Raw genomic sequence first — 15,553 nt, forward strand, 5'->3', positions numbered from 1 at the left:
ACTCTCGAGGGGGCATTACACTGCATTACATTCATAATCCAATTTGGCTTTGATTTGTTCGCTGTTCCGTGCGCTTCGATGGGAATAATTGTCTGTAGATGATGCTATTAGTATTGATGGTTGGAAGAGGGTGATGGTTTGAGGACTGCTGACATATTGATGGTCCAGAATGGATCCGGTCTGAAAGTGATTGTCTGATCCATTACCTTTTATGAAGAAGAAGATTGAAGCAGATTCCACTCAGAAAAAACAAGTTTTCTTTGTGATACATAGGTGGGAGAAAATGAAAAGGTTTCTAGTGTTCCTTAGAAACAGGCCCAACCTGTGATAAGGAGCCCAAATATACAGAGGTAAGCGCAAACATTTTTAAGGGATGTCTCGAACCGGTCGCGAGTTGAAATCGAGCTTAATCAGAGTGAAGTGAAAAAGTGAAAAAGTTTGGATTATTTTTAAAGGTCACGAAGCGAGAAAATAAATCCTGAGGTACAAATATTGCCAAATTGAAAAGCAGTACCTTAGTTTTATATCACAAAATACATTTCAGATTTGTATGGTGTCTTGAAAAAGATGAGGCAGAAATACATTCTACATCTTCAACTTTTTAAGCCTGGGTGTACAGCACCTATTTTTTCCAAATAAGAGCCCCTCTAAAAAGTAGACCGCTCATTACCTTGCTTGAGCTGAGTTGATTGACCAAAAATAAATAATAAAAAAAAAAAAAAAAAGTCGGTGGGTGACGAGTCTCTGACCAAAACGAGACGCTTCCCGATGATGACGCTTCTCAGTGACATACAACATGTCCACACGTAAATATCTGATGCAGTGGTCCGAAAGGAAAAAAAAAATGCTCGTTAAATTGTTCATTAATTTTTCCCAACGCCGGTTTCGGGTAAATGACGTCAAATACCCATCACTGGATTAAAAATATGAACAATAAAGAAAAAAGTTGCCATGAATTAATGCAGGGCAGTGGACAAGCTTCGGATGGCACAGAAGAGCTTTTGCAGCTCAAATCTCACTGATTAGTATCAGCAGTCATTAATTATGAGCGTCAGACTGGCTGATGTTCTCAGATGAAGCAGAACATGTTTGGCTGAGCAGCTCAACCCTCTAATGATGCTGGTAAACAGAAAGATAATTGTCCTTTAAGATGACTGCAGAAGTCATCCTAAAGGATTGTCACGAGAAGACTGCCATAATGCAGAGTAATTAGTCATAAAAAAAAAAAAGTAGATTTCCAAAAAACAACAACAACAACAACAAACCACTAAAGCCAGCATACATGATGACATCTGAGGTTTGAATGAGGTGCTCAAATCCAATTTAGCTTCTAGATCTTGAGAATTTTGGGGATTATAAGAATGTTTATGAGACACTGAACACATCCATTGCTCGCACTACTGTCTGGATTATTATTTTTTTCATTCGCTCAAGTTTGTAATAGCAAGTGAGTGAGCTAGTGAAAAAAATAATAAAAACTCCGTGCGTGCTGTCAAGTTGCCACGGGAGTTACGTCATGGCTGGGGGATGGGGGCTTAGGGGAAAAAATCACCACCACACATTAACAGAAGCCCAGAGGTGTCGATTGAGAAGGAATTCATGGCTATACATGCTGTATTTATAAAGTGCATTTTCCTGAGTGAAACCGGAAGACCCTGCCTTTAAAGCAAGTGATTTAATGTACAGTATTTGTTTGTCTGTTTCCGCTGCCATCACATTGACAGACATCAGATAAAAATCTGATTTTTATCCACATTTGGAAGAAACCTTATTTTGATCTGCAGATATCCGATTTCATGCATTTATCTTCTCTTCATGCAGTCATGGCGTGTAAATTGTGTCACTTGAACCATGTTGTGTATATAGAGCCCGTTGCGTGATTCCGGATGTAATTTCTTACCAGTGAAGTCAGTGTTAACGGGCAGGGTGTCACTGGGAAACTGGTAGTAACTACTGCCGGAGAACCTGGTGCCTCTGACGAAAGGACCTTGGCGGTCGGAAAGAGACACGTCTGTCCTCTCCACCTGGAAATAAGAGCTTGACTGAATCACTGCAGGGATGACCACAACCACAACAATACTTCAACTTGAGACACAACTTCCATTCCGGACTGTTGGCTTGAAATTGTCATAATCGGCTCATTAATAACTGAGCTATTGGTAAGCGTGTGTTTCTTGAGACAGTTGTGAGCTTGACCCTTAATGACCTTTCAGGACAGTTCATGCTTGACTTTAAATGAATGTTTGAGCTCAATGGATTGGAATTCCCTTGAGACTTACCTGGAACATCATGCTAGTGACAAAGGCAAACACATTGGCCGTCTTTCTACGCGCCACTGTTTCCCATCATTACTCTGGGGGCCGTGCCAGCAAAAACAGACCACATTGACCTGTTTACATACCTGATACATAGGGTGTGGTCCATTGAGTTGAGATGGGACATCCCAGTCTATCTGAATGGTGCTTTCATTGATTGGAAATAGTCGAGGTGGGGGCAGTCCCGTAGGAGCTGAGAAGAAACAAGTCGAAGAAAAAAATATGAATAAATGAATGCGAATAAAAGGCATGTTGGAAAAGGCATTGCGGATGTGTGTCAGAAATACATGCTTCACTAAATTACAAATATGTAAATTAAATCAGTACAGTACTAATCAAAACATTTTTTTAAACTTTTCTTGAGACTACAACGTACACTTACAGTTGACCCCACTTTGTTCCCAGAGGTTTGTTAGCATCCTTTATAGGACTTGTGTAAAAATATATATATATTATTTGACAACTTACACTTTACAAACTAAAAGGATCATAGAACATGTGATGAATGTGTATTTATTTATTTTTTTTATTTTTAGTATGTTACACCTATCTAAAAGAGAATTGTTGACCAACTTAAAAAAAAAAATGCTTCAAATGGTAGCACACCATTGAAATAAGTTAATCCAAAGTGAATATATTAAGTTTAATGAACATTAAACTTAATATATTTACTTGGGAATAAAATTAAACTTAAAAGTGTTACGTTCTTGGGTTGGATCCCCAACACGCAGACACAAATGAGATTTTAACTCTTTATTCGCATCACATCGAGAGCCGTAGAACAAACTTGACTAGCCGAGAAACAACGAGAATGTATCTAGAATCACCAGACGCTAAGCTAACTTGGGCCGTGGGGTTGCACAGAGGAACATTGGTAATAACCTGACAAAAATACACACTTCTCAGACAGGCTTATATAGACAGCGAATCGATCTGATTGGCTGTGGCTAGACATGTGGGTAACATAACCCTTGCATGACCCTAGTTATGACTGTAAACATAACCCTTGCATGACCCTAGACATGACAGTAAACATAACCCTTGCATGACCGTAGTCATGACAAATAGATTCATTTTGGATTAATTTAACTCAATCGTGTGTTACCATTTGAAGTGATTTTTTTTTTTAACTGGTCAACAATTCTCCTTTTAGAGTGTACAGCTAACCCTTATAAAGGGTCGAGGTAGGCATTAAAAGTTGACTGATATACAGTACAAGTATAATTTACATAAGATGTCATGAAAGTTATTTGTCTTTATATTGTATAAAATGGTTTTGTTTTCTTCAGACCTCCAGTGTTTCTCAACAAATGTCACCATTTCATTTAGCAGCGGGTCAATTTAATTTCCTTCCCTCACTTTAGATGTTGAATTAAATGTCCCTTTGAAACACACTTGGTGCTACTGGAGCCGTGGCTTCAAAATGTATTATGAATACATCACGGCAAGACTGGCTGCCATGGTGAGCAGTGATATGTATTTAAGAATGGAGAGCGGGAAACAGCCAGTGATAGAATAGTGTACGAATGTGTGTACTTTCAGGGCCTCTCCATTCTTGTGTTTCTCGGCGTGTGTGTCTCCCTCTAATGGTCTAAATGGTTTTTGGTGGGTGTAAATTAGCTCGACGTGACACACGTGCGGCCATCTTCAGTGCGACTTCTAATAGAGCTCTTAAAAGGGGAGTGGACAGCGTCTCATCTTGGCACATCAGACCATAAATTATTGCCAATCAATAGCTTACCAGTCTATTGAAATTGAGCTATGGTGACATTAGGAACATTGTCTGCTGCACATGCATGCACACGGCAAAGGTACAAGCAGGTATCTCGTTTTAACTTGTTATAATAAAACTCAAATAAAAGATGACACATTTGGAGCGTGATGACTGCAGTAGACACTGCACAGGAAATCAGAGAGGAGATCTGAACAAATATGAAGTTTGAAACTAAACTCTGATTAATGTCACACTAACAGATGCTTTGTGGTATTTGAAGAAATATTTTAGTGGTGTAACGACAGCTGCTAGTTTATCAATCTCAAAGGGTTTGCAGTTTAAAAAACAACAATCCTTATTTGTATTTGTTCAGTTTCTCAGCAGTAAATGAGTAAAATGTTCTGTGAAAAACTTGTCCATCTCTGGCCCTATCATCATCATCATCATCATCATCATCATTGGTAGAGGTAAAATCTCGCTAGCGGTTTTAAAGCTGCAAACTCCTCCTTTCCCAATAAAAATTCGAGAGCATGCATTTTGTTCTATGATTTTGTAATTTCAAAAAAATTACTTTATTACATCTTTATCATGGGTTCTACAGGTATTCCATACATTATTAGCGTTCCGGATCCAATATAAGTCTAAAACTGTAGGTACAACTCCACTCCAATATATGCTTGTATATGAATAACTGATCACTGGTATGGCTTTTCAATCAAAGTTTTAGAGCAGAGTTGTGAACGGTGTGCTGCCCCCAGGTGTTTTATACAATGACACGTTCAGCCACATCATGGCACAAGGTTAACAGTCCAGCGGAAAGTTTCGTTTTTGCTGCCGAGATCGTAATGAAGCAGCCAAATCATGGCGCAGCTCCCAGGAACCCAAGTCCATGTTGGACGTTTCGGTTTTTGTAGCGAGTGACATGTCTTAACGGGCTCTTAAGCGCGCAGTTACACCGCGCACACAAGTACACAACTTATTGACATGGTCATCCCTTGCTATGCATATTTCTCCCCTCAAGAAGGGCCTTAGGCCAATTATGCGTAAATCAATAAAGTCCCTGTTCTGTTGAGTGGTGCTACAGTGTGCGTGTGTCTGTGCGCAAGTCCCTGTGTGTGTGCGTGTGTCTTGTAGAACAAGTCTTTATGGACGTAGAATACATAAAACATCACCATCAGCCCCTGATTAGCCACTCACTTTACGTCGTGATCGATAACTTCCCGGAGAGACGTGCGCACGGAAACAATTGCAAATGCTGCAACACATATGGACAGTTTGCATCTGTCTCAGTGTGCACGCTAATGTTTGGTCATGTGCTTCCTTGTAGCTCTGCTGGTTTTGCAGATGCTGCCTGCTCACTTACAACAGATGGTAGCAGCCACTAATGGCCCGGTCATATGTATGCTAGATTTATTAGTGCATCAGTAACACACTCAAGTGCACCTTAGTAGCAGTACCGCTTAATGTACCACTTTATGTGTTGTGCGGCATTTCGCCATAGAGTTTCTTTTAGTACACATCATCTTGTTACATTTCATTATGTTAACATGATCAAAAGACATTTTGGACAAAACGTGCAAAACATGCATTTTAATACAAGCAGAGTGGAACGTTACAAGTTTGGAGTCACACGTCAGAGTTAAAAAAAAAAAAAAAAAAATCAGGGCTATTTGTACTCAGATGAGCAGCATGATTTAGAAAAAGCTTTAATATTAGCATGCTAAACTCCACAATGCACTTTTAATGGTGGAAAAAAGTTTTTAGATTATTTATGGTGTTATCATTTTTTGATAGCACAAAAACATGGCATTTGTACAGGGTTGTGGAGACTTTTTATACCCACTGTACTTAATTAAACAAATGTAATCAGGTATATGCATTTGACATCACAAACAGTTTAAAAATAGTTATTTAAATACACAAATGGTTAATTTCCCGAATTAGAATAATCTAAATATTCCTATTTCTGGAGGAGTCTCATGATTGCATTTTTTTAACTACAAAGAATAAAGTGAAGAAAAACAGTGTAACACATGCTATGCAAATTGTTTTAGATACAAAAAACCTGGCAAACGGCATATGTCGCTATCATTTCTTAGAGTTGAAACAAGGGACATCTTTGGCGTTGGATGAAACAAAATGGAGGCAACAGATGTGGCTGTTAAAAATACATTCAAAAAGTCAACTGGGTACAATAAGCCATATTGTATTGTACTGTATTACAGTCAAGAGAAGGCTTTGGAATGGCTTAAAACAAACATTGTGGCTGTGTCAACAGATGTAGCCATTAAAAATACATTTAAAAAGTCCACCGATTACAATATGAGGGATCATTCATCATCATAAGCACAGGGAGGACTTTTTAAGAATTGAACGGACTGCAAACATGGCTATGTCGACAGATGTAGCTGTTAAGACTGCGTTCAAAAGCTGAAATCCCTGAGCTACTATTTATAGATGAAAGCTTGTTTTTGCCCGCATCAACCATCCATTGTCTACTCACCCAAAACGATAAACATAACAAGAAAAAAAAAAGTATAATGAGGAGTAAAATGAGGACTAAGAGTAGTGTCCACGAGTGAACAGATGGAAAAGTATGTGGAAGGATCAACAGTAAATAACACACACATGCACACACGCGCATGAAGAATGATTCATGTTTCTCTGCTACAGTTTTGTTTTTTTTTCTGTTTTTTTAAAGCGAGAAGTGAAAAATGGACTTAGAGCAAAAGCAGGCAAATGTAATTAAATGGATACTTCACTTATTTAGCCCATTATAACAATAAAAAGTTAATATTTTTTCTATAATTAATTTGATACTTTAATTATTTTTCGCATACAATTAGTACCTTTAAATACACATTTTGCAACTTGCTGTGGACTGAAACTGACATCATAAGGGCTCAGGTAACCAATCACAGCTCACCTGTTTTCTAGGTTTGGTCATGTGACATTCACAAGCTGAGCTGTGATTGGTTACCTCAGCCCTTGTGATGTAATTTTCAGTCAACAGCAAGTTGCAAAATGTGTCTTGAAATCCACTAATTGGACATGAAAAATAATGAAGTTATCGGGAAAATATTAATGTTTTTCTACCAAAATTGGCTAAAAAACAAAAGTATTCCTTTAATTATTAATTAATTTATTTATTTATTTAAGTGTGCTTTACCGGTTTACCACTATGACTGACTGCGTTTCCACAATTTCTGTTAGGTGAGGTTGAATGTCGGATAGTTTGCTTATTCAGTTAAACTGAAGGTAATTAATATAATGACTGTGCCATTAAAATATTTGATGCTTTGCCATCTTTTTCACTCTGTGATCATAAGGATCTCTTTGCACAGATAACTTTGGGCATGACAGCTTACTATGCCATTATTTGAGTAATAAATAATTCTCCACTCAAGCAGCATTCTTGCTTGTGTAATAAAAAGGGGGGTGTTGTTTTTAGGTTCTCATCCATCCATCCATCCATAATACTGTATATTGACGAACATGATTAGGTGTTACCTGCTGGCTGAGTCTGACCAGATCTTGCAAGACTGGTAACGCAGCCTTTCTTAGTGCAGAGTGTGACAGTAAATTTGTACACATGGTAAGGCTTCAACCCTTTTGCAATATAAAGAGGCTGGGCCGAGGGTCCAAACCGCTGCAGGATCTGAGAAAACAATTTCACTTATGCAGCAGACGAGAGCTTCACGTCATTCTATAAAGGAGAATGTATGACACTAACCTGGCTGACAACCGGAGGAGCATAGGTGTTGTTGGTCTGTTCAGTCAGCAAATTGACATGATATTCTATGACCTGCCCTCTGGCGATGACCCCATGACCTTCAGAAGTATTCCATGTGACTTTGAGACTGGTGGAGGAGAGTGCAGTCACCTCTGGAGGAGCCACCAACTCTGGAACTAAAGATTTTGTTACATAAGTTCACGTGTTCAGCAGCTTTAGACTTGATCTGTGCTACTGATACTAGTGCGACACATTCAGTAACAATGTGATTTTCGAACACAACATAGCATGTATACACGTCCGCACGGATTCCCTGACACACACCACTCATTTAAATGATGTTATCGTATGCTTATTACCCAGACACGTAGCTTCGAGTGATGTTGGGGGCAATCGCTTAGTCTTAATGAGCCATATCATCTCTTTGAAATTCAAATACCTTAATGAGTACTCCCCCCCCAAGAAAGCACACATGCACATTGCACACGTACACGTGCGCATTTTTCATTTCTCCCCTCATTTGCCTCGCTCACATTATGTCTAACAGTCTGTTGTGTTATTTTTAAATAAAAATCAGATTTTATTGCATCTGTTGAAACTGGCTCATTTTTGCCAGTGAGCTTTTTACCGCCATGTTCCATTTCATTGCAAGTGCACTGAGTTAGAAAATGCCGCCACAGCCAAACAGATAACTACTGAATGTTAGATTAAGAGCTCCACTGCAACTTTATTCTTGTAAATATATATTTTTTATGTTAAAAGAATAAAAATAAGAGAAAGCGCAGATTAGCATAAAAAGTCAGTTGTATCACAAAGTCACTGTAAAGCCTTCATACTTTATAAATTTAACTTCACAACATACTCATATGTACTCAGTACATTCTCTTATCATTTTAATCTTCTAACATTCATTTTTTTTTTTAAATAAATCTCATATTGGGACTTTATAAGTATTTTATTCCCCTTAAAATTACAGGTTTATTCATATAAAAATATAACTTTATTCTCAGAATTCTATTCATTTGTTCTTCTAAAATTCAAATGATTTTTTTCTTGATGAAACAAAAACAAAAACAAAAAAAACCTTCATTTTGGTAATTTTGAGACTAATCTTGTTTTGTGACTACTTTTTCATTCCAGTCAAATAAACTAAACGCAACTCAAATAATTGGACCTTAAATGAGTGCAATGCAGTTGTATATTCCCCGTAAAAATGTAAATGTTACAGCAATCACATTTTTATATGAAAATAATTATATTGTTAGATGCCAACCTCATCTCATTTCTTCTTTTTACTGCGACAAAAACACACACACAAAAAAGAAAACTTTTGAATGGAAAAGCGTGACGTACAAACCTCCCTCTGTTGTGCGTGCGGTGGTCCACCCTGATGTGACATTTCCTGCCATATTGACGCTAACGACTCTCATCTGATAGGTGGAAAAGGCCTGCAGACCGGCCACAATGGTGCTGCTCTCAGGGGGCAAAGCCGTGCTGCTGTTGATGAGCTGCGCTTGCGACGGGCTGCTTGGATCCAGCCATCCAGCGCTGACAAATACTCTCTTTTCACCAGTCAGAGTTGACAGGCTGTGAGGCTGCACCGGCCCCCGTAAAAAAAGCTCATACCTTGTGATAACTCCTGTGGAGAAAGCAGTTAAAAAGTTATGTGGAGCAGATTAAAAGTGATCCATCGTAAACACGGGAGATGTAACAACATTGATGGACACGTCACAATTTGCTTTAAGAATTTCCAATATAAATACATCAAAAATAAACATTCACATCATTTGAGACATAATGCAACGTGATGTCGACAAAAATGGTGTCATCATTATTGATTGAATGACTCAATGTTGTAGTATGAATGATAAAAAAAAAATGGCTTTGCATCATCGGGTCCTGGTTTGAACCCGTAACAAGCTTTTAAGAGTGCAGGCCAGATGTGAAGTAGGTGGGGAGCATGTTGGGAGTAACGTTGCATAAACGTGAACTTTATTTCTCTTCAAATGCAGCCTGTGGATAACTGCACCGCACCCTGAACCTGTCTAGACACTTTATTGCGGAATGCTTAACCATCCCTGACAGAATGATCCCCCACACACACACCCACCACACACACACACACACACCCTTTTGACCATGGTGATGTACTGGTACCTCTTATATACACACACAACACTCACTGACAGGTGTCAAAACTGCTAGATTATCAATCTCAGCTGAATAACACTTATTACTCAACCAATTTTCCCAAATGCTGTGTACCGTACTGAGATCGCAGGTTCTGAATACCACTCTACTGCCGATTAAATCTATAAAGGCATCATAAAATGAATAGCATCATGAAGCCTGCTTATTACTGCTTTATCATGGTGGCAGCTCAAACAGGCCATAATAGAGGGTCAATATTTGGCACCGTGTAGGCTTTACTGAGCAGAGCTTTGGACCCCAAAGGGTAAACTGCACTTGTACTATCTCACCTCATCTCAGCACTAGTTTAGAATAAGGACACAATGAAATAAAAGACAGTGAAACAAAATAAGACCTCAATATATACTGCAGACTCCAGTCAAGAAGAACACCATGAAAATGTTTAGGGTTAAATCTTCATAAACTGATGACAACCAAAATGAAGGTTAAAGCACTCATGGGAGCCAGCAGAGCACATGTTAGTAGGTGTGATATATGACAAAGACTAACAGAGAAAGACCGAAAAGACACATATGGTGTGGAAAACCCTGACTTTGTATGACACTGAGCCTTAGAGCCACCACAAAGCCCTCTGGATTTAGCAAAAGCACTTGGACCTCTGTGTAGTCCTGTTAAACGGAGTGGGTGGGAGTGCGTCTTGTATGACTTGAGACATGAGTGACAAACAGCCCTGGTCATTCTTGATGGGGATAATGAGCATGCCAACAAGCGAAAGCAACATACAGTAGTAGCAGAACAGTGGTACATGTAATTTCAAGTTTGAATTTATTCCCTTTTTATTTCTGTGTAGATTTGTATGGACGTTATTTAGATTGAATCAGAATGTTAGGGCATGAATTAATTGCAAACTACTTCGGATTGTTGTGGACTACACAACTTAACCTTGTTGGTGTGAATGAGAGCAGAGGGTGTAGTCGATGAACAAAGTTCCACATGCTTTATCATGCAGGTTCTGCCTCAAGTAAAAGACACTTTAAGAGTCGGTCCGTTTATAGAGAGATTGTGTCACCGCTATAGCATCACAACAGTACATGAGGCAGTCGTGAAATTTTTACAGTTGTGTAGTTTCGCTCAAGATAACTCACCGTTTGGCTGAGCGGGCGGCTCCCATGAAGCAAACAGGGTGTGAGGTCCAGTGGCAGTGACCTTGGGTGGGGATTGGTTTTGAGGGGGGGCGGCGGCCGTCAGAAGCGACAATGGTGAAGTGGAAGTGCAGCCTCCAGATGAACATGCCTTACAAGAGAGGAGGAAATATCTCATTTAGTAGAAAAATCCTTGATAAAGCCATAAAAATTGCATTTTGTTAAAGAAGCTGTTTTCTGACCCACCTCTAGAGTGACGGTGTACTGGGTGAAGGCTTTTAGGCCACTTGCCACTGCCTCAGTTGTTAAACCTGTGTAGTGGATGACAGGCTCCGCGCCACTAAAAGATTCTGTGGAGGACAGCACAAACCTGTGGAAGAAAAAAAAAAATCTAAGTCCATTTCTTCTCATTTCACTCCACTTTCCTGGACAAAATCATTGGTACAAATGCAATACTTTCAGATCCTGAACTTCCGTACCTCTCCACTGGGCCTGTGTTATTCGGTGGAGCGCTCCAGCTAAAGCTGGCACTGGTGGTGCCGGGTCGTCCCACAATGTTTAAATGGAGCTGCTCCAATGCAGGCGGTGCTCCTAAAGTTTGGTAGAAAGAGGTTGCACTAACTGTCTCACCGGCTACGTTAGCCGTAATCAGCCAGTAGGAATAGTTGGTGTAAGGAGACAAGCTGACGTCTGTGAATGATTCAGGGCCTTAAGAAAGATGACATGAGAAAAGGAAGTTAGAGGACTTTAAAAATGACTAGAAATATAGAAGGGTGTCATTCCAGTATGCATGCTTACTGAAAGGATATCTGCGCTGTATGCTGTACACAGGCTGCCAGTCCCTGATGAGAGTGTAGTTGAGCATGTTTGAGTTTGGGGAGTCGGGCTGATGCCAAGTCAGATTAATGGAAGAAAAGCTGAGCGCAAAAGCTACAGGGGCAGGTTGCTGAGATGGGGCTGCAAGGACACAACAAGAGCATGGGATCAAACTTAATAGACAAGACAACGACCAGTGACTGTGACAAAACAAAATCAGAAATCTGCGTGCATGCGTGGTGCTTGGAATCCGGACCTTTACTGCAGCCATAGACGTTCTCCGCACGTAAAAGGCTTGCTCCATGTTGACACGCATCACATTTGTCCCCGGTAACCAGCAGTTTACACTCACACACTCCTAAATCCGAATTACAGGAGCCATTGACACTGCCCAGCGGGTCACATGCACATGGTCGGCATCTGGACAAGCAGTGTGAGGGTGTTGAACAAGATCAAAGCATATATTATTACTAACTAAGGAGAGACATATAGGATGTTATGTTAACACACAAAAATATTGTGTGAGTTTGACATCTATTACATCATAATGTTTTTGGTCAAAAATTCTCACCAATATGTTGTATGCAGGCCCACTAGTCTAAATATGGTATTCTGGTGAATATTGTGTTAGTGCAATATGAACTTAGTAGCAAAATCCAGCAGTTCTGAAATAGTAGTAAAATCCAGCAGTGTCAGAAGGCGGCCATTTTGCCACTTGCTGGCAAGTGAAAATAACATCACAGTTGCTCAGGTCTCAGGTAACAACCAAGCACAGCTCAGTCTCAGAAAGCAGGTGATCTGTGATTGGTCGTTGCCTGAGCCCTGAGGAAGTGTAATGTCATCTGAGATGGATAAAAACAGCTGAATTTTGCTCCATAGCTCATATTCCACAAATGTAATATTAAGCAGAATGTCATGTTTAGACTAGTGAGGTCACGTACAACATATTATTGTCAATAAATGTTTAAGGTTGACTTCCCCTTTAACAATATGATACACTGTGTGCAGCAGCTGTAGTTTGATAATACAATTTAAACAACAAGATGATGGTAAAAACAAAACAATATGGCGACCAATGGCTCGACAGACGTTAAAATAAACTCAAATATGACATCATATATAGTTTGTTGTACTTCAATGTGCATTTTAACAGACTAGCTACACCGTGATTAGGTGTATGAGTGAAAGGTGTTCCCTTGAACTTGATGTTTCCCACATCAATACCCGTGAAAGTGGTTTCACAAAAACTGCACTGTGTCAGTGTGCGAGCACATGTGTGACTAACGGTATGCAGCATGTGTCGAGGTCACCAGTGTGGTGCTACCCTCACTGTGAAGAGGCAGTGGGTGATCATCGGGCCAACCACCTCGCACGTTCACACTCATATGCACAGTCGCAATCATCTGCTAGTTGAGAGTGTTTTGTTCGCACTCACTTATGGACAGCCCACCACAGAGAGAGACACTTTATATGTTATTATTAGTATGCTAAGCTCTGTGAATAAGCCACAATCTGCAAACCATAAATCAGGAATGTGTTTGTTAGTGTCTCAACGCTACCGTCCCAGGCCAGGGTTGAATCCAAAGAAGGTCTCCTGACAGTGATCACAGCGTCGCCCTCCCACCGAGTGATGTGCACACAAACACTGGCCGGTTTGGCTTTCACACTTGCGTTGTACTGCCCCCATGGGATGGCAGTCACACTCCACGCACGTACTGTGGTCTGGAGAAAGGTAGAAACCTGAAGAGAGACAGAAAATAACATTAAAGATTGAAATCAAAGAATGATGCATCCATTTAGCACACGCACCTGGTCGGCATGTGCTGCAGTCTTTTCCATAGCGTGTTGGCGTGCAAACACATTGCCCTGTCGTGCTATCACACACCGAGCCTGCCACCGTTCCTCTTGGGTCACATGAACATGGCGCACAGCCCTGCAATGACCCATCTGATAGGACACAGTGACAATATTCAGTAAAATAGCAAACCATTTCTCTTTCACTTACAAAGCTGGCTTCTCTTACTCTGGATGTCTGAACTTGTGTTGAAGTAGTTGGGGGCGCAGTTGGTGCACTGCATCCCCTCCACCCCTTCCCTGCACGGGCACTGTCCAGTCTGCATATCACATACGCCCCCTGGCACGGTGCCGTTGATGTCACATGCACACGGCAGACAGCCCAGGGAGTTCCTGCGCTCCAAGGTGTGGTAACCATGACGACAAGAGTCACAAAAAGGGCCTTCCACGTGTTCCTAAAAGGAGAGAACCAAAAGAAAGATGAAATCGCATGCAAACCCGGTAGCAACATGTCAACATGTGTGGCAACCATAACACGATGATAAGCCTGTTTATAGTCTTATCTCCTATCCTGCTGACTGTGAAGCTGTTTCAGGCTATTTGTTATGTTGAGGCTGATCAGATACCAGTCGAGAGTCTGGACATGTGCTGGTGAGAATGATACCAATTTAAAAAAAAAAGAAAAAAAAAAAGAACTTTCTTTGTTTCTTTGTTCTAAAGTCAACATTTTTCTAACAATAACCCAATTTAGATAAACCAGTGCCCAGCTGTGACGTTTTGATTGTTCAACATGGTGATTTTGGCAACACCGTGTGACATAATTAATAACAAACAATGAAAACACGTTAACTTGCCTTGCACACACACTGGCCTGTGTGAGGATCACAGTCTGTCCCAGGTACTGTTCCTTCTTTTGAGCAGTTGCAGGGGGTGCAGATTCCCTCCAGCCTCAAACCAGTCAAACCGCGGCCACATGAATCACAGCGCTGCCCTCCCACCCCGGCCTTACAATCACATTGGCCCCCCTCAGGCTCACAGAACGGGCTGAGGGATCCCGAGGGGTCACAATTACACGGGACGCATCCGTCTGAGTGGGACAGGTTCCAATAACCAAATTCACAACGATCACAGGACAGACCTGTGAGGAGAGCAGACGAAAGCAGCAACATGATGACAGCATCACTAACTATAAAATAGACATAAATGGTAAGAGTGCCATTTGTGCGGAAAAAAAAAAGGAGTTGAGTCGCTCTCTGATTTGAATCACTTGCGCATGCATATATGAGGGTGAAGTGTGAGAGCAAGAGAAATAGTGGTTGAGTGTATAAAACTGCCATCATTAGGGCTGGGCCCTCTACATATGATGGATCACTTACCTAAGGCCAAACACTTAATTTCACTGAGCAGGAAAATAAATAAATTACGAAACTACAAAGAATGGAGGGGAAAAAGGCAAGGTGATGGAGGCAAACAGAGATGGATGGAGGCAACTAAAAATACACTCAGTTACGATCTACCACCATTTTTGTGTTGAAACAATAAGAGGTGAGGTCCTTTTGACATCTCAAGTAACAATATGCTGTACTCATATGCCAACGCTTATGGTAAATAGGCTCCAGAAAACATGTCTTCTCTAAATGTAGATAAAACTATACTTGATAACGAAGTGTTGCATTCAAAATAATTGGACCAAAGTAATTAATTGGCACAAACTGATACTGATTTGCCAACAGATAAATGACAACTAACTCAACCAAATTTTGCTTTCACGAAGATCATTATAGTGTATACAATACTGTCAAAATTGGATAGGTTTAATACTTTATACATTCTTTATCTCGCACTATACTGCAAACACAAGCAGCCAGTTAACATGATATCAAGTGTC

The 15,553-nt window shown here is 40.3% G+C and overlaps 1 protein-coding gene across 1 annotated transcript in view; it reads right to left on the reverse strand.

Annotated features, from left to right (window-relative positions):
* Nucleotides 1-15,553, reverse strand: part of ush2a (Usher syndrome 2A (autosomal recessive, mild)) — a 158,258-nt gene that overhangs the window by 110,026 nt on the left and 32,679 nt on the right. The window contains exons 16-29 of the mRNA XM_077519899.1: nt 14,520-14,803; nt 13,895-14,120; nt 13,681-13,818; nt 13,431-13,611; nt 12,128-12,291; nt 11,854-12,012; nt 11,535-11,763; nt 11,302-11,425; nt 11,059-11,206; nt 9,120-9,401; nt 7,763-7,938; nt 7,540-7,687; nt 2,402-2,508; nt 1,901-2,024 (exon numbers count right to left, since the gene is read on the reverse strand). Of these exons, the coding sequence (XP_077376025.1) occupies nt 1,901-2,024; nt 2,402-2,508; nt 7,540-7,687; nt 7,763-7,938; nt 9,120-9,401; nt 11,059-11,206; nt 11,302-11,425; nt 11,535-11,763; nt 11,854-12,012; nt 12,128-12,291; nt 13,431-13,611; nt 13,681-13,818; nt 13,895-14,120; nt 14,520-14,803 (2,490 nt within the window). The remainder of the gene's footprint in view (nt 1-1,900; nt 2,025-2,401; nt 2,509-7,539; nt 7,688-7,762; nt 7,939-9,119; nt 9,402-11,058; nt 11,207-11,301; nt 11,426-11,534; nt 11,764-11,853; nt 12,013-12,127; nt 12,292-13,430; nt 13,612-13,680; nt 13,819-13,894; nt 14,121-14,519; nt 14,804-15,553) is intronic.

This window comes from Festucalex cinctus, chromosome 4 (genome assembly GCF_051991245.1).
Source record: "Festucalex cinctus isolate MCC-2025b chromosome 4, RoL_Fcin_1.0, whole genome shotgun sequence".
Lineage (NCBI taxonomy): Eukaryota > Metazoa > Chordata > Actinopteri > Syngnathiformes > Syngnathidae > Festucalex > Festucalex cinctus.